The sequence below is a fragment of the Centrocercus urophasianus genome, unplaced genomic scaffold (assembly GCF_019232065.1).
Source record: "Centrocercus urophasianus isolate 14NV4802_14NV808 unplaced genomic scaffold, USGS_Curo_1.0 seq_16, whole genome shotgun sequence".
NCBI classification, from domain to species: Eukaryota; Metazoa; Chordata; class Aves; order Galliformes; family Phasianidae; genus Centrocercus; species Centrocercus urophasianus.
Genome location: NW_024884711.1, coordinates 26,281,791 through 26,301,966, shown reverse-complemented (window position 1 = coordinate 26,301,966; position 20,176 = coordinate 26,281,791). Strand labels below are relative to the sequence as shown.

The 20,176-nt window shown below is 37.7% G+C and overlaps 1 protein-coding gene across 1 annotated transcript in view; it reads left to right on the top strand.

Annotated features, from left to right (window-relative positions):
- Positions 1–20,176, top strand: part of CDK14 (cyclin dependent kinase 14) — a 238,452-nt gene that overhangs the window by 129,482 nt on the left and 88,794 nt on the right. Inside the window, exons 7-8 of the mRNA XM_042817068.1 lie at positions 6,158–6,220; positions 19,847–19,970. Of these exons, the coding sequence (XP_042673002.1) occupies positions 6,158–6,220; positions 19,847–19,970 (187 nt within the window). The remainder of the gene's footprint in view (positions 1–6,157; positions 6,221–19,846; positions 19,971–20,176) is intronic.

Below are 20,176 nucleotides of genomic sequence, written 5' to 3'. Positions count from 1 at the left end.
AGGTTTGTTTATGTATCATGTACTCCCAAGCCTCCCAGCCTCCTTTTCTATATAGAAATGTTCGTGTATTTTCATATATTTGCCTTTATTGGCCATGTGACAGTGATCCAAGTCACTGGAAACATCTGTTAGCAAAATTGTTTTCATTAAAGATGTCTTGTTTTTGTTTTCTTTTTTATATTTTTTCTTGAATCCCTAATATAAGTCCTTCCCTCACTACTTAAGCCAGCTGCTGCTATTGCCTTCTGCTGTTTTTCTGGAAGTTGCTCAGTTATGGCTTTTAGGGCACTCTATGTGAGCATGGCTAACGCTGTGTGTTCTCATATGGGGAAAAGCCTGAATTGTAGAAAGTCACAGAAATGTATGGAAATGAAGGTCTGCGACATTTTTGAAAACACCGGAAGTATTGAACTGTTGTGCAGTAATCTGCAGAACGCTTTGGCTAGAGGATACATTCAATTTAAATGGAATTAACTTCTCTTTGTTCTGTTGTCACATCAAATATTACCACTGCCTGTGTTTTTATTGGTAAATTGCATTATCAGTTTGAGAATTTGTCGGTGACAAAAGGGGCAGTATTTTAGTCAGTGAAACTGCTAGGGCATGAATAATGTGTTCTCTCCTTTTAACAGAAAAGAATGGCTTGCAACAGTCTTGCTGCCCAAGTGAAACAATACAATCTGTCTGCTGCATGATGTCATTGCCAGAAGCCAAATAGTGCAGTTTTTGTTTTAATGGAAGGGTTCTTTCACATTGCTGGTTTTACATGATGGGAATGTGGTTGGAAATGCTTCCTGTTCCGTTCACAAGCCCCGGGCTCTGCATGCATTTCAGCTTCAAAAATGACAGCTGAAACCAATTAGGCAGAATTATGGGACAGCTAAGTCACATGTAGATTTATCATCACAGAGGATGAGGAGGGAAAGAGAATGTATTGCATGGAAAATAGAAATGGCTAGTTTAATTAGAAGAGAATGACGGTCAAATTATTATGAAAAAGGGCAGTGGAAGTAGAGCCCATTTCATGTCATTGGCAGTGCCTTTAAAAGTAGACATCCTGCTATTTGTCTGAACACATTTTGTGTAAGTTAGCAGAGCCTCTGATTTCTGAGCAAGAGAGCTGAGCAAAATATTTGACATTCAAGTGAAGCACGGAGCATATCTGAGGACATTTGTAGGTTGTGGTTTCTCATTTATTCATAATTGGAATTCTTTCTTCAACGGGAGTCTGTATCGTCAACATTTGTTTCTTTTTTCCTTTTTTTTTTTCTTCTCCTGTTTGCAGACTCTCTTTCTTCCAGAAATAAAATGCAATGTATGTAAACCTTGGTTCAGCTGTATAAATATCAGCCTGGGTCCTTTTCCCCTCAGCAGACAATTATACACAGTATGGTCACAAGCATACACATGCTTGTCTGCTAACCTAAAACAGAGCCTTACTGAGCAGAAATGACCTGCAGACTTATACACTGTCATGAATCTACAGCAAAACTCGAATACGTTTCTTCATGTGAACCGAAACACAGAATTTATTGGGAGAAAAATATTTGAAATTTATGGAGGTTGGAGTAGGTCAGAAGCAGGCATTGACTGATGTACTTCTACACAGAGTTTAGAAACAGAAGAATGGAAATAGCGTGCTGTAGTGGTAGTTTTCTATTCCTTCTCTTCTAGTCCCTAACTAGAATTCACAATGCCCATCCAGGGATGATCCTGGGACTTGCAGAGTTTTCTGGTGGAAGTCCAGTTACTTGCTATGTGCACTGAGGTAAGGGTTTGTGTTTTATATAGCTGAGAGAAGGTAGCACAAAGACTTGATGGAGCCTACCTCAAGGACATGCAGCTACATGTGCCAGAACCCCAAATTCAAATTGCATCTCTGGAGCAATGCTCTTCTGGTCTAATTTAGCAAAATACATCTGCTTGAAGAAATCTGATGCTAACAACATTGATCAGTTAATTTGCCTCAGAAAAATTTTCATTTGTACCTAAGAACTTTTTCTTTGAAGTTTCACTGTCTCAGAAACTTCACTTTAGTCTTTCACAACTCTTAATGATGTAGATTGCATCCACAGAGCCAGTGGAATTGCTTCTGTGGGAGGCATTGGTGGGAGGAGGTCGAATTGCTTACTTAAACCATAACAGATTTTGCACAAAGTGTAGTGTTAAGTGGCAAAGTCAAATTCTTAAAATTAATGGGTGCCAATAGAAGGATTGCCTGTGTGATCTCTTTTGGGCATCCTTGGAAGAGCCTATTGTGCAGATCTGCAGAGGAATGTGCAGTGGAGTTATGACCTGGTGTTTATTGCACTTCTCTCTCTCTCTCTTTTTTTTTTTTTTTTTGTGATGCCACAATGGAAATCCTCATCATAACCACAGTTTTTTGCTGTCATTGCAAGTTTGCATTACAGTTCAGAAATAGTAGACTTCTTCTATTCCGTATGAGAGTCTGTCTCTCTTGCAAAGTGTCACACGCTCACCTGTAACAAAAGTCAGTCAAAAGAGAGAAGGCCAAATACTCTGAAAATTGAAAACCGAAGTGCTTTTATTGACTTCCCTAAATCAGTGCTCCTGCAGACTCTTTTCTCTGTGCTTCAATTCCCTACCTGATAAAAAGGAATAATGTCACATCTCCCCTGAATTGCTCTCAAAATCATTTATGTTTGTGAAGCATGTGAATAGCATAGCAATAAACAGGGCAGGAAAGCCCATGAGATTAATATTTCTGCCTTCATGTAGTAAATAAGTTGGAGACTGCAAGCTGTGTGAGAAAGGAACGGAAAAAAAAACAACCCACCACAAAACCAGAACAGCTGTTCTGTAATCAAATACTCCTAATTCTGCTCAATGAGTGTGTCTCATCCTGCAAGGAGGAAAGCATGCAGTCACATCAGGCATTTGTAAAGTTATCACAGTGTAAATTCATTGAGCAAACAAATGAAGGGTTGGATAAACACTATTAATCATGGAGTTTCCTTGCTTTTGAGTTCTTCACAATGGAAGCTTGATTTATCTCTGTTCAGTTCTATGTAGCTGAGATAAACAGATGACTGCTAACATGCTATTTGTACATATACCTGTGGGTAGGTTAGTGGAATTTTAAGAGCAGGAAAGATGAGATTTTTAATTTATCTGAAATATCAAATAATCTGCCAGTGTGGAATTACCTGTGGTAATTTGTCTGTGTTGAGGGCTTACAGTGCAACTGACAGAGCTGTTAGAAGCTATAGCTCGAAGCAGAACTGGCCTAGCCAGATCAGCTAGGGATTGGAATGTGTGAGACAGGCATTGCCAATTACTGGGGAGTCCATAATGCTAGTGTATCCTGCTTACCTGTAAGGCATCCTCGCCTCGGAGATACTGGAGAGAGTCAAAGGTGTTTGGTTCATTTGTTTTCTTCTTTATTACCTCGTTTCAGCATAGTTTTGTGTTATAACAAATACATAATTCTGTCCTGAATTTTCTTTTAGAGAGTATGTTTAATTAGACCAGAGTGCTAGCCACAGCAAACCCTTACAGGTGGTGTGTCATGCTGTATCTGCAGCCACTGTTCCACTTGGCAAAGCGTGTTGCCTTCTGACTTGAAATATAGTAAGAGAGGAAAAGTATAGTCTTCTATATGGTGTCACAGATACACAGGGAATGCCATTAGAAAAGTACTTTTGCCCAGTTTTCTCTGTTTCCTTTTCTCATGCTTTCCTGAATGTTGCATTCGTGGCTTCATCTGCACTGCCAGCCGAGCACACAAGCACTGGAGCAGGCACTTGCCTGCCAAGAGAAAAAGGTTTAGAAGTAGCTCTCTGCTGTGCTGTCAGCTTTCCTGGCTGTACTATTTAATTCAATGCATTGAGCCCCTACCTTGGGAAAAGAATAGCAGCTGATGTTGTGTTGTCCCACTATCTTCTTTTTTTTAAGTGAGGAACAACTTACTATAATTTTATGACCTTCTTTCCTGGTTGGTTACATAGTGTTTCGTTGCTTTTATCAAAAAGATTAACTTATTCTCAAGAGAAGTTCTTGAAAGATTTAACACAAAATACTTTGCATTTCTGTTTACAGTGTGAATGAAGATCTAGAGGTTTCTCTATGTATGTAGCCTGTGAGAAGGGGAAAAACAGATGCCAAAAGGCTGCTGCAGTTGCTGCTCACTGACTGTTAGTTTTCAAGGATTCTCTAGAAGTTGTTGCATGTATGAAATTTGCAATAGATACCAATAATCAGTTTTTGCAGGAGAACTACTGATGCAAGTTATACATGTTACTGATGCTGGTTGTTCTGGTCCTTGGGATAGGAAGAAGTAAGTAGTGAATGATACATAACACAAATCGTAGTTTTGTGTTTGTGTTTGGTCATAGTTGATGATGCGTGGAGGAAAAGTATCCAGATGGTAACTGAAATGTAAGTGGAAAAAAATGGGTTTATTGTTGCAAATGTATTGGAAATAAAACAATTTGTGTAACTAGTGATGTGACTGAAGAGCAGGGTCTTAGAAAGCTCTTAGGGTTTTTTTTTTGTTTTTTTTTTTTTATATGACAGGGTTAACAGGTGACTTTTTTATTTTCCTTACTGTTGATAACAGTAACACAAAACAAAGTTGTCTGATGTGCTGATGAGTATTGAAGGATGATATCTGGTCCATTTTGGCACAGCTTATTGATACAGTTGCAGAAAACTAAATGGGAACCGCTGTATGGACAGTAAATATTCACTAACTTGGGTATGTTCTTCGGTTTCTTTGTAAATGTGTTCACTAATTTTACAGTGGTAACTGTGAGCTGAAGTATGTATTACTGCAGCTTGTGTTTTGGAGGAAGTTCTGTTCTGTGATACTTGTGGTGGTGCATCTGTTTGACTGTGAGATTTGCGTGGCTTGCTTTGGGACCCAAGCAGTGTCCTGCATTGAAGACATTTGCTATCTTGAAACCAAGGAAGAACAACCAAAAAAGGTGTGATAGTGCACATCACTCCATTGCAACATTTATTCCACGTGTGCATTGCATTGCCATCATTTTTGAAGATGATACGCAGTTGTGGTCAGCGTTGTTCTTGCATCATAGCAGATGTAAATTTCCCTATGTATCCATCTGACGATTCTCCAAAAGAGCACTATGCTGCACAGAGAAACTGCTTTAATCTGTGGAAGGCAGTTTTTATCCAAAACTCTCACCTTCAGACTTCCCCTATTTATCTGGTCTGTACTGGATGTGAGGCAGGCATCACCAAGCAGCTTTTCAAGGAATGCTGGATGATTTTTACCAGATGTGCTCTGAAACCAGATGTAGAAGTCAGAGTGGTTATGGTGGTTATTCCAGTGCATATTTTTGCTTTGTTTATTCTGAACGTAATTCCAGAAGCTGAGTTGTGCAAACAAATCAGAGAAACGAAATGCCGCTTCACTGAGAGTATGCTGCTGATTGGTAGGAAAGTGAGGAAATGAAAGAAAAGGAATTCAGAGAAAATAATGTTTTCATAGTAAAAATAATAAGTATCCATTAGTAAACAGTAAGCATTATACCAATGAATAGCATTAATCAATACACTGCTGGTCTCCTTATTTTCTAAAAGATTTTATGGTGTATTTGCAGGAAATATATGCAACTGTGAAGTGAAAATGTAGTGTTCAAGTCTTCAGTGAGGAACTTTGCTAAAGCTTCTGTAATTAATAGCTGTACATGTGTATATGTAAACCATGGGCTTCTTTTTGAGCTGAAAAGTATTATCAAATACTCTGACATGCTATGCCTTTTAAATTTATTTTCTAAATCGTTAAACCATTCTTAACCTAAAATTATATTTAGAAGGCAAAGTTTTAATGAATGAGTAGCATTTGAGGTTCTGCCTTAGTTTCTTCCTTTTCCCCTGTATGTTAACTGTATGGTATTGACAGTGATATGGTCATACAAACTATAAAATGATGCTGAAATTCAAATAATTCATTTACCGTGTGCACGACATTGGAAACAAATTCAATTTGCATTAATTGAATATTCATATCAGTCAGGTTAAGATTATTAAAAAAATAATAGCCTAAAGGTACGTGTGTGTGTAAAAAATCTCCTTATTTTCCATTTGTTCTCTCCACTCCGAAGTAGGAGGATATTTATTATTGTAGTCATACAGATATTAATACACCTTTTTCCATCTGGCTTTCTTTTAGCACACTGATTTATGTCAATACATGGACAAACACCCTGGAGGTCTTCATCCAGAAAATGTGAAGGTAAGAGTCAAAAAGAGGGCACGATTGACAAGTACAGTAATGATAAATGAATGTATAAACTCCTGCTTCTGTTGAAGCTAATTACTAGCTAAAGGGAAAATGATTGGCATTTGAAGTGTATATATATATATACATGTACATACATATGCATACATATATATACATATATAGTAAAGATATTTGAACTTTCCTCTAAAAAGAACTTCTGTAATCTCTGAAATTGATTCCGAGACAGAAGGCATGAGTAAATAGTGTTACAGTGTTGGTAATCCCTCTCTTCCATTCAAGGGTTTGCTCTTAGGACAAGACAATATGGCCATAAAACTCCCAAGTAAAAATGTTGTAGGTTCCAGAGGGGTACCTCAGTGTAAGGTTATGGTGTCTGAGGGGACTGTAACAAGTTATTAGCTGATTGTACTGCTTTTTGTTTGAACATATAAAATCCTTTAGCCCCTTCATTCTGATTAGGCATTTTCGTAGCTGATCTCACTGTTTTTCATTTTTCTGTTCTAAGGTAGATATTAAGAATCATTGTGCAGCAAGGGGTGTTATTAGCAGGATTTACTGGATAAATAGATTGGGAGAGGCTTGATTCGGTTGCCTTCTGGGTATTAAGCCAAATTATTTTAGCATTAAAGGGAAGCCAGTCAGAGAGGCAAAGGGTGTCTCGTGCATGTAGATTGCACAGATAGTTGTTACACTTGTCTTGCACTTTGACATCATTCCTATTGTTGTTCTTTGGAAGTGCTTAAATCTTTTCTTTTCATGCTGAGACTTTTACTCGGTATCTTGTTTCACAAACACAGAAATTGAGAATTTCATGGAAAAATAAGTATATTTTTTCCTGGAAAATTCAAAAGACCTGTTTGGTTTAAGGAAACAAAATATTTCAGATGAGGCAATAAATTATTTTTTGCAATAGCTGATCACTGTTATACATCAGACCATTATATAACATGGATTAATTTTCTGACATCTTTTACTGAAAAGTGACATGTGCAGTATATTGAATTAAATGAAAATAACTGCTGTCAAAAAAGAAAATAAGTTCTTTCTTGTTCTACATATTTGGCCAAAATGAAATAAACAGATTTCCTTTTGAAAATAAGTGGTATGCATGCTGCAAGTTAGCATTCTTGTAACCTGTGACTGTCACTCAGACATTTTGGCAGGGTGGACAGGAAAGGTCTTTCAGAAGGCACTGCCTTTACAGTCCCTCTCTGAGTGCAGCCCTGGAATGTGGGCCGTGTGGGAGCTCTTCCTCACAGCTTTTGAGCTTCTTCACTAATGAGTTTCAGAAGTTTTATTTCACGTGCTGAATGTGTTTCTTGATACAGTGACTTTGTGCTTCATCTCCCTATGTGGAAAGCTGAACGTTCTGCCCTGTGAGCTTTGGGATAAACTACAACTCGTTTTGAAAGTCCCTTATGCTGCTTCAACCTCATAGGAATACTGCAAGGCTGCAGCACTGGATCACCTAAGTCCTACTATGTAGCAGTCATTGTAGCTTTAATTGCTCCCCACTGTGAGGAGATTGGAATTCACATAATTCTACCTTTTCTTGACAGTATCGGGGCCCAGTGAGCTTTTGTTGGAGGAGGACAGGCGTACATGGATAATTAGGCTTGCTAATGCATTACTCCACTAAATCTTGAGTTACCTGTCTTCTGAAGCAGATTTATCGCAGAAACCATATATAAATGTTGAGGCAGGAGGAAGGCTTAGCAGGAAAGCTTTGCTATTTAGTTGGCTAGATGCCCTGGGGGCATTGCTAAGTGCTGGGTGAGTTGTGAAGGGAGCTGCAGCAGGAAAAGCTTTTTCCTCTCAAAGCTTGCTGCATATATTCCTTCAGCTGCCTTTACAATGTAGGAGCAGTGTTCAGCAACACTTTTCAGAGTTAATGGGAAATATTTCTTTAAGTAGCTAAGTCTGATGTACTGCTAGTTCCTTTTTTTTCTTTTTTTTTTTTTTTTTTTTTTTTTTAATTAAATCCAAATGGATTATTAATAGAAAACAAACTGGAGAAAGAGGGAAAAAACATGGGAAAGTTGGAGCAGATGGAACTGTCCTTCTGCCATAAATGTCCTTTTGGACAATTACAATTACTTTTTCTTCTCTTAGACAATATTAATGAAGATTGATTGTTGGATCTATTAGCAGGCCAGCAGCGAAAGCTAGCCTTAATTTAAAGCAGTACTAAAACCTGGCATGGTGATTTGAGCTCCTACCATTCTAACACAGAATCAATCTGACTGGGGTTTCAGTGGATTCTTTACCTGTTCTGAATTGTGAGGCAAAGAAAACTGCCCAGCCAAATGCAAGGCTTTCTTCAGCAATGAGGACAGGCTGTGCAGAGCAAGAAACTCAGTCCCAAAGGCAAGCAACTCCCAGGCCACAGCCAGCCTGCAAATTATAAGCTGACATTGCTCTTTACTTGCAGAGGGATATGATGGTTACTGCATAATATCTTAATGCTTTGTTGCACAGTACTCAATTTGTTAATGTACATAATCACTACTCTGAGGCTTTCTCACCTATTTTGATTCTAGCTTCTGGACGCAGTTGTCCATCCAGAACTATAGCTGATATTCAAGGGTTGAACTGAGCTGTGTTAATTAGTCTTCTCTCCCTGCCAGCTCTTTCTTGCTACAGTTTCAGAATTTAGACATTGTTTGTTCAGAATTGCTGGCTATGTGATCTCCAAATCCATTTTTAAAAACTTCCACTTGAGCAATTATATCCCAGAAGCAACAAATTAGTCTTGGCTCTGGGGCTAACCTGTGGGATTAAGCCATTGATGCTCTCCTTGTGTGACCAAAGGCCCCCTGCCTTTTAATTTTGTTCTGGAGGAAGCTACAGCCTACTAATGGATGTTTCTGTCTGGCTTGTTGCCATCTGTTACAAATACAAAACCAGGTAATCTTTCTTCTTCCAAAAATACTGTACATTAGTTCCTATAAATCAGGACTTTGTAGGAACGCAGAAGCAGAGCCATTATTTACTTATGTTTTGGTTTCTGTGGAACATATTAATCCTAATTACATTTCTGAGTTTTCACCATACTTACAAGCTAAAACAATGCTGTTCCCTCAGGCTTACTTTTAGATGAAGAACTGTAAATAAAACAAAATCCAAATTACTTTGATGGACATACATCCTGCTGTCCCCTTGGGTGTTGTGTTTGACATTGCCTTTCTTTGCGGTTTAGGATAGGATTTCTGCTGTCACTTAGATATCTTAAGTAAAGAATTAACAGAATATTACAAGTACATGGAAATATGAAGAAGAATGTCTGTCTCCATTCGTAGTTGTAAGAGTCTTGGGATAAGTGCAAGCAAACAAAAAAATATTGTTTTGTTGTTTTTTTAGCATTTTTAGTGACATGTACATATTAACATATAGTGATTTCAGAGTTTTTTACTCCTTGTGTTGGAGGCTCAAGTCTTAAAAAAAAAAATATATCAGTTTTTAAACTTTTCAGAGTTTGTGTGTTAAATTTCATTATATAATATTGTTTTTAATGCACCCATTCCTGAGAAAGTTTAACCAAGAATCTTGCCATCCAGAAGGACCTAGACAAGCTTGATCAGCTGGCCCAGTAGAACCTCATGTGGTTTAACAAATCCCAGTGCAATGTCTTCCATCTGAGTCATGGCAACCCCCACTATCAGTACAAACGGGGGGATAAAAGGATAGAGCACAGCCCTGTCAAAAAGGACTTGGGAGTACTGGTGGATGGCAGCTGGACGTGAGCCAGCACTGTGTTCTCGCCGCCCAGAAAGCCAACCATATCCTGGGCTGCATTAAAAGAAGTGTGGCCAGCAGTGTGAGGGAGTTGATTCTGCCCCTCTGCTCTGTGCTGTGAGACCTCACCTGGAGTGCTGCTTCCATGTGTGGAGTCCTCAGTACAGGAGAGATGTGGACCTGTTGGAGGGAGATGTAGGCACATCCAGAGGAAGGCCACAAAAATGATCCAAGGGATGGAACACCTCCCCTGTGAGGACAGGCTGAGAAATGGGGCTGTGCAGCCTGGAGAAGAAAATACTCCGGGGAGACCTGAGAGCAGCCTTTTAGTATCTGAAGGGGAACTGTAAGAAAGGACAGGCTCCTTAACAGGGTCTGTTGTGATAGGAGAGGGCAAATTATTTAAAATTAAAAGGGAGGAGATTATGCTTGGATAAAAAGAAAATGTTTTTATGATAAGGGTGGTGAAGCACTGGCACAAGGTTGCCTGTAAAGGTGCTGGATGTCCCTGGATGTTCTTAGAGATGTTCAAAGTCAAACTGAATTAGGTTCTGAGCAACCTGATCCAGCTGTAGGTGTCCCTGTTCATTGTGTGGGAGTTGGAAGTAGATGACCTTTAAAAGTCCCTTCCAACTCAAACGATTCATGATTTTATAATCTTGCTTACTTAAGTGTGCTGGATACCTGCAACATCTTTATTAGCTAGAAGGGAAATCAGCAGAAAAGAGTGATTTCAATCTATAAATTCTCCAAAGACTGTTACTTCCAAATGTACAATTGTATACAACGTTGGTAGGTAACAAGCTTGCGTATTTACTGTTTTTTTATAGCTATATGTGAATATACTGTGGATAGTATTACAACTGGAGATGAGGAAAGAAAAAAGCTAATCATGAAATAAGTTCTTGTTTAATAGGCACAGTCTTATCTTTTTTCTCTGGTTTTGAAGATATCTTTTTCAGTTTTTCCAAAACTGAAGGCAGGCAAATATCCTAAGTATATGCCCCCAAGTATAAGTTATGCCCTGTTCTGCGTCTACTGGAAGGTTCTGATGCAGCCTGGGTGGAGTATAGAAGTGTGTGCTGTGTGGAGCTACCAAGATTCAAAGCATGACTGTGGCAGACTGAGGAACAGGACTTATTCCTGACTTCTTACAATTCACGCTTCTTGGACTCTTGAGATATCTGGATTTCTTTTTACAGCATAAGCTCAGATGATCACGGTAGGGAAATGAGTCTGCAAATTCCTTTTTGTGTTGAGCTACATTTTGATTTGTGCCTCTTTTGGTCTGGTACAGGGCTACCTCCCCACCATTTTGATGTATCTCTTTGGTTCTCCCAAATCTTTGATTGCAGCTGTCTACAGGTGGTTCTTGTTTTGTAAACTTACAATTTAATTTTTAAATATCTACTTTTGGCACTCCAGCACATCCCATGAAAATGTATCATGCTGCTAAAACTCTTCTTAACCTTCCTTTTACCTTTGAAATAATAGAGCTATTTAACTGCATTTTTTACTCCATATTATTGCATTCCCAGTCACATTTTATTTTTATCTGTACTTAAAATCATTTTTCCATTTTGATTCATTTATTTTATCGCTGAGTTCATTTTCTCTAAAATTCCTATTATTCCTATTATTGGTGGAACAAGTGGAGCACAGGTTCACATCTGTCATGCCTGCACTGCCTCTTTGTATTCCTTCCCTTAAAATAAATGAAAGCTGGATTGCTTCTTAATTAGTGATGCTGCATTGAAATAGCTGTAGTCTTTTGAGAAAAGCAAAAAGAGTGGTTTTCTCTCTTTTTTTTTTTCTCTGCTCACACTGTTGGAGGTAATATTGGTTTTTGTGAGCATATAACTTCAAAAGAAAAACATATCTGACAAAATAAAGTCACTTGCCTCTTACCCACTGTTCCTCAATCTGTGCAACACCAGCGTGAATGACAGTGTGCTTGTCAACCAGACAAAAACTGTCTCCATCTCTTAAAATCACTTGCTAAATCTTTTACTTCAGGCAACTTGGAAGGCTCCTATCATCTATTGTGACTATAGGGAGCAGGAGCTTCCAGTTTGTTCGTCTTCCATCTAATATTGCTGCTCTCATTTGTTCCTCTCCCTGGGCAGCTTTTCTGTTTCCAGGGCCAAAAAGCAATAAGGGAAATAAGCAGGCTACTGCTGATGAACTTTGCATGCAGGGAGCAAGAGTATTCAGCTTTCTCCCAGGAGTGCTTGACTTCAGCTCTTACCCTTCTCAATTCTGAGTCTTCCTTGCTCCCAGGAAGTGAGATGCAGTGAACTTCCATGTAAAAATGATGGACATTTTTTTTGAAACAAAAGCAAAATCTCAACCCCTATCTACAACCTTTAGAAAATACTGTATCACTCTAAGACTGAAGTTCTAAGTCAGAGAAAATGGTTGACTCTTGAGGTGGCATTATATATTTGGCAAAGTACGGGGTGGAATTCAGTACTGAGTTTCCAGGGACAACACTGTAATCTCAAGTACAAATATGTTCAAATTTCACACACACACACAAAGATATCTAGTTGCAGTATTACATCTTCTACCGTAAAAAAAAAAAAAAAAAAGAAGATGATGAATAAGATGAAAAGAAAGAAAAGTAACGAATAGGAACTATTGAAACATTATCTAGTGCAATAACATTTTTCCATGCCAAGTGCTCAAGAAGTGATCAGTGCCATAAGTTAACAAAAATGAAAAAAAAAAACCTAAATCAAATATGCCAAAAATACTGGATTTATTGGCCTCCTAAACAAGATGAAATGCAGAGTGAATTGAACAGAGTGAATTCACATAACTGAAATACAGTTATGTGATGTTATCAGAAATCTCAGGCTTTCTTTGGCATTTGAGTCTTTTGCAGCATTCATTTATTTCTCTCCATACAGCAGGTCTATGAACATTGTCCTTAATTAATGATTGCAGTTTTTAGAGTAGAATCTGATCTTGACAGTTGAATAATTTTGTCATTTAATGACTAATGTGAAAATTAATAATTCAAGTCAAAATCATAGAGCAGTTATCTTATGTCTTCTGTAAACGTAAATATTTATAAATAACCTGATTGCTGTTGTAGAATAACCTGAAGCACAAAGGATAGGGAAGCATTTGGAATCTGGAAGGATAGATTAGGTAGTTTATATCCAAGCTACACAAGGCTTACTGAGTTGGAAATGCAGTTGCTGAAACTTTGGCAGTAGCAGAGCATTACATATTGGGTATTGCTAGTTAGAAACTCCTTTTTAGATTTGTAATACAGAAAACATACGTCTGTTAGTAAAGCACAGTATTTGAAAAGAATGATTATTTTTTTTTCTGGGTTTTGGTAGTGACCTCACTGTGGTGCTTCTGTTTCCTTTCCATCATATGATTGTGTTGTGATGCCCTCTGGGGGGCAGGGGGCGAGAATGTATTGAAGCACATGGCCTGTCCTGTGTCTCTGTGGGACAAATGTGGGACAAATGATGTTGGAGAAGATGTGACATGTGAGTTCCTTTCTGTAACTAGTGGTGTCTGATTGCCACAGACTTAGATACACAGGAACTGGACAATGAAACCATGATATTATATCTGGCTACAGTGAAATTTTGTATCTTGTTTCACCTATCTCATTAACTCACTGGAATCTGGTGAAAGCACCCTTTTTACTCTCAAATGAATGTCTGTTATGGTGCTCCTTTTCATTTTAGTGGTCATTACTGGAAGCAAAGCAAACAAATACGATCCTTTTTAAATTTCTCTCCTGCATGCTGAAATTAGTGATGTTGCTGATGTAGAGCTGAATAAAAAATGTATTCTAACAGATATGCTAAGTAGGAAGCAAGGCTATTTAATGTGGTTGAGAAGTTGCTATTTTTCATTCCTCATCCACTGAACAAGCAGGTGTACAGCAGGCAGAATAATGTTATGCTAAATTAAGGTTGTCTTTTACACATGGCATTGAGAATTGATTATTTAAATTAGACTTTTTAGTTATCAGACGTTAAATATGGCACCAGCATTTCACTCAACTTTATGTCAGTCTTGTCACTTAAAGTAATGATTTGATAATATGCACAACTGTGAATAGTAAACACAGAATCTTTATCAGTGTGTTAAAATTCATGCTAGAAGAATGTAATTTTTACATTTACTACAGTGAGAAATATGTGCAAACCCCGAATCAAACTGAATGTATGCATGTATAATGTTTTGTCTATATGTGCAATCAATGTATGATGCACATGGTTCACATATGGCAAAAAAAAAAAAAAAAAAAAAAGAATATTGCAGGGCTGACGAAAACATTTTCCTGTGCATCTAAAATTGGTGAGAAACCAATTGCAACCCCAGCCTAGTTCAGCATGGGAATGAAAGGGAGAACAGGTGATTTATAGGATTTTTTTTTTTTTTTGGCTTTTGCCATTCAGGAGTAAGGATTTGGAATAATCTTCCACTTATTGAACATTAGTAGACTGTAACTGATTATAAGGGAGCGTCTTTATACTCAATTAAGCACACCTTTCTCATTGCATGGCTATAGTTGAACCCAGAGGGGAGAAAAAATGATTAAAGGAACATCAAAGAGATTAGAAGTTAGCCAATTAACACTTTCCAGTCTCTTTCCCGTTCGGTTCTGCAGCTAGGAAGTGGGAAAAACCTGTATTTTTAGGATCTTTTTAAAGATAAATTATATGATTTGCGTTCCCAGTGTCTGTATCGTTATACATTTCTTTGTGGACTTGTCTTTGGAAGACTTTTGTGTAAGGAAGGCAAGAACAAGTTAGAAGCCTTTAAAAGTGATTTTTGGACAGAAGTATTTTAAGAAATTCTTCTTGAGAGAATTCAATTTGAGGAAGGTCAAAGAGGAGTATCTTTTATTATATAAAGCTGCTTATGATCATGATTCAAATAGCTAACAATTTTTTTATTCAGATAAGATCATTTATTCCTCAGGACTCAAATTCATCTCAAGTCAACACTTTATTCCTGGAATTTCTTCATCTGACTGCAAGAGAGTCTATGAAGCTTTGACCTAAAAAATTAGGTATTTCCCCAGGACATTCTTAGAAGTGAAAACTTGTGTTTAATTTTGTGAGTATTATCCTGGTTAGAAGGAGATAAAAGAATAGCAAAACCAGCAGTGGTTAAATATCATACATGTTCATCTTTTGGCATATTAGCCGAAGTCACACTGATATTTCTCATTGTCTCAGTGTTAATAAATATTACCAGGTAGGTTTTTCATATGCTAATGGCTTAAGACAACTAGATCAAAAATTCCCAAACCATGTAGTAAACCAAAACCTAGCTGAGCACAGTGTTTGGTCGAGTTTGTTTCTAAGGTTGTGTGATTGTACTGCGTGGGAGAAGTATGATGTTTGCAAGCATAAGGTGTCCTGAGTTGGGTTACTTTTATTGGCATTGTTAGATTTCATGGCTTATTAAGACTGAATATAATATTGATTGATGCCAAATGCACACAAGAGAATTCAAATGATTATGTGATACCCAGCTGGTGTACATTAATACATACAGCAAGCAGGAGCATTTGTGTTATCAGTGATGATAGAGCTTGTGCAGTATTGTGTATTATTTTTTGAATGTAGCTATGTTAATACAGTGATGTGAGTTTGCTAAAGGATTGGCACATTAATCTACTTTTACTTCAGCTTTCTTCTGACCCACTGATGTGAACTTAAGGTCCAGCTTAGCTCAGCTCCATTTCTGTTTTCTTGCTACAAAGATTTCTGTGCATTTTCTATAGACTAAAAGGTTTCATTTATTTTCTACTTTTGTATCTAGGACCAGGTTCTTTATTTTCACAATAAAGCATGGGGTAAGGGAGTTCAAATGCTAGCTTCATTCAGAAATCACTCCGTGTCATCAGTAAAAGACAATTCCTCTCTTTAAAAAAATCCCCCGCAGGCCTCTGGGGCAGCATCTTTACTGTCATTGAGATCCTTGATGCCTCAGCAGACACTGTGTTGAAATTATGCATTTTCTGGAGGATCTGTTTGGCAATGTTGTGAATTATTTCCTGCTTTTCACTTACTTCAACATGCTTTGCCAGAAACTCTGTTTACCATCTCTGGGAATGGAAAGCAATTATGTGGCCTCATCTGGGCAAGCTCTACACAGATCATCTGTATGTGGTCATCCCCCTTTATCATTATACTTTTCAGAGCTGTCTGAGACTAAGTCAGAAAGCATTAACTCCCAGCAGTCTTACCCCGTAGATGTGCTTCGGATAGCCTGTGTTAATGCTTAGTTTATATGTTCATTTGGATGAGAAGAACTCGAGATCCTATGTGACTTTCAGGGGCCAACAAGATAGTAAAGCATTTTGCTGTGCATGAGCTATCTTGCAGCTGTACAGTGGTCTAGCTTGTACGCCTGCCCAGACTCACAAAAACACCACGAAAGCAGGGCTGTAAAGCCAAGCAGCTGGCAAGTCTCTCAAAATATTCAATTGGCTTAAACAGGCATTTGGTCAAAAGTTACATGTAGCTCAAGTGGCCACCAGGACATACACCATAAAACTAGGTTAATTTGTTATAGATGCCAGTAATTTTGTGTCATTGATAACTTTCTCTTGTAAGTTTTAAAGTGTGCTAATAATCTTTTAATATCACAGTCTATGAACTCCAGATTGGCTTTGACCTGCGTGCATTTTTCTCACTGCGACAATGAAAATTCTTCTTCAGAACATGTAGCTCAGATTAAAGTGAAAACTCAGTGTAATTTTTTAGGCTAAAAAAGCTTGTTTGTTTGTTTGTTTTTTTACCAGGTATCCTAAATAAGCAAGGCCTGAAACCCAAATTATATATATGCATTTTTTGTATGAATATGAAAGCTGTTGAGTGTCCTGGCACAAGATTAAATCTTCCCAAAAGCCTCATTTCTATAGACTTATCCTGCTTCTGTTTTCTTTCTCTTCCAGTTTTCATCACAACAACCCTTATCATTTTATGAGTCTCTCATTTTATCACCGTATCTCCATTGTTAGTAATAAACAGCAAACAGTACACAAGTAATATCCCAACTTTTCTATTACAGGTTATTTGAAGGCTATATAGCTTTGTTTACAACAGTGGAAATTTTAAAGCTAGTAACATTCAAGCTCAAGAGCCACAAATCTCTTCTGTATAATTTCTCCTCTCACAAAAAGACCGTTGACATAAAGTTGATATTGGCGTGACTTTTTTTACAGTTGTCTTTTGGTCTAGAGGGCTGTAGTCCTACGGTGGCTGAGCCTTCAGCAGAGTTGACAGGAGATGTTAGTTGAGGGACCTGTTCACAACCCCCACAGAAGCCCCAGGCTGAGGTTTCAGTGCTGTCAGAGTTGAACAAGATGGAGGAAGTTGAGCAAAGAACAGGTTAAATGAGGATTTGACCGTGGTTTTGGGGGCATGCTGATTTCAGGTCAACTGTATATGCATATATGAGGTAAAGGTACCTAATTTGGAATTAATTTCTGTTCTTATGAAAATAACACAGATAGCTTTGATGGGAAGCAGAGAGGTTTCTCATACAAAGCTTTCCTTGAATGCAGTGGAGATTACTTGCCTAAAAGGTGTTTCCAGAGGCATGAGAAACAATTCTTTCCAATTCATTTGTTCTTCTCTTTGAATGGGTAACAATTGGAAACACAGTCTTTTCTGCTGTTCTCCCTTTCCAGGCAGTCCCAAAGGACACACAGTTTGCAGAATACTGCCAAGAGTTAGGCTCATATTTTCACTTAAATCTTCTCACGTTTCATAAAACCAAAGTAAAACACCACTGAGGGGGAAAAGAGAAGACAGCGAAAACTTGGCAAAGTTTACCCTGTTATGAGTTCAGGGAGATTTTTCCCCTTCTCTCTTATGATCTTCATCCAAAGAGGAAACAATTCATATAGTGTATGGGACTGAGTTAATTGACTTTTGTGAAAGTACTTCACAAGAACAATGTGTCCAGAAGTTTGGAATAAGCTCATATTCCAGTGTTGTCCTCAAGAGTGTATGTTTGTGCTGGTTGGCTGCAAAATTACTGGGTTTTTTTCTTAGTACAGTGTGTCATGTCAAATCACTTGTCTCTCTGCATTAAAGCCAAATGAAAAGCCACACCAGTTAATACACTTTAATTATAAAGACCATAATGCTGTGAGATAATGTGCCGTTTGACATTTCTTTGCATATTTAAAAATAATAGTTGAAGTTTAACACAATTGAGTTGGTTTAGCAAAATGGCTATTTACCATATATTTTATTAAAAACGTATTTGAAATTTAATTGAAATTTAATAGAATTTATTTTTTAAGGCTGTAATGAAAGCCATTTCTTCTTCCTGCCCTTAAGATAGATTTTGTGCACTATGAATTCCATTTTAACCACAATTCTAAAAAGGAATGTGCATGTTATGCATGACTTTTCTGCTATTCTTTCTTTTATTTCTGTCTTTTGCTGTTAAGTTTCCTCAGCACATTGTTAGACCCAGCTCTGGCAAGAAAGTGATTGATATGGCTCTTTGAGCCCTGGCTAAATAGCTGAACGTACAGTTATTGTGTCTGCACTTGGAGAAAAAAAAAAAGAAATGCAATTAAATTCATCTCAACTTCAGTAACATGACATTTCTGTTTCTTTCATGTCAGCCTTTATTCTCTTCTATAATCAGATTTTGTAACCCCTTCTATAATGTCTCCTCACTTCAGCAGTCACTAAATAGGATGCTTGTGTTGCAAGTTAATTAGAGATTCTCATGCATGCGGGTTGACTTTCCTCGAATCTTTGGTGTGGATTTCACAGGAGAGCACATTTCACCAGCCAGTGAGCTGTGGGTCACAAGGTCCATATCCACTCTTGAATATCCCATCTTTTTGGTATTACACATGCTTGTTCTGTTTCCACTTGGAAACTGTATTCCTTTGACTACATCAGGCAATAGGAATTATCTGTGTAATTTTTCAATAAATTTCAATACATTTTTCAGAGTGCAAAGAAAGCTCCTAGGAAGTAATTCTTCACCCTTTGTATTGACAGAAGTCTGCTAGGATAAGATTTACGACCTTTTCTATCAGACACCACTAGAATGCAGGAGGGTGATGGGAGAGAAGATGAAAAGGGGAGGACAAAAGTTCTCCATCTTTTTTGTCTTTGCTTATAATTGTAAATTTCAAAAATATACAGCATTAATACTTAGCTCTAGGGAGACATTTGTAGAGCATAGTGAAGGGTTAAAAAAAATCCTTGGGGAATGAGTTGGGTTTTATCTAAATCTACTTCAAAAACTTTTATAAGTGTAATTAAAAAGTCATCTTTAGGCTTGTTAAGAATTACTATTTCTTTATGAAATGTACCTAAATAACTCCCATAAAAAGCTTTAAAGAGGGAAACCTCCCCTACTTGGGGATTTGCTTGGGTACACAGGCATTATTGTTATACAATTAATTTCTTTGTTTTAGCTTCAGTGTTCCATCCCCCAGCCTTATCTCCCCACTCCTATCCACCCCATACTGTTGTTTCCTATAATTAGAGAAGATACACATCTGTCTTCAGGCTACCACCTAATCTCTAAGGCCATATGGGTAAATGGAATATAATTATAATTTGGTAGGAACTGAGCCTTCTGCACATGGTTATATTGTTCTTGTTCTTTTTAACGTAGGCAAGTAGAATCTATAATATAGCAGGGCTTGAAAAATGGGGTTAGTCCTTGCAAAGTACATACCTTTTAGATGGACATTTCATGTGTTAAATTGGGGTGGGAATTACACAGTTTGGGAGGAGTTCTAACACAATGTTACCACAATATGCAAGCATCCTGCATACTGTGAAGCAATCATCTGTGGTTATATGCAAAATATTAACAGAGGTCATTTTTTGTCCCCCTCTTTTTCAGTTATTTTTATTTCAGTTGCTGCGAGGACTGTCTTACATCCACCAGCGTTACATTTTGCACAGGGACCTGAAACCACAGAATCTTCTGATCAGTGACACGGGGGAGTTAAAGCTGGCAGACTTTGGTAGGCAAGCAGTTAATTACAAGTCTCTTATAATGTTGTAGGAATGTCAGACAGATGGTTCCATTGATTTCTCTTTCCCCCCACCCTATTCCTTAGACACACGTTCTTTATTGTAGATAATTGCACATTTTTCTCCTGAGCGAAGAAATTGATTATGGTCAACAAAATGCTTGATTAAAAGGGAGCAAATGAAAAACAAATATATA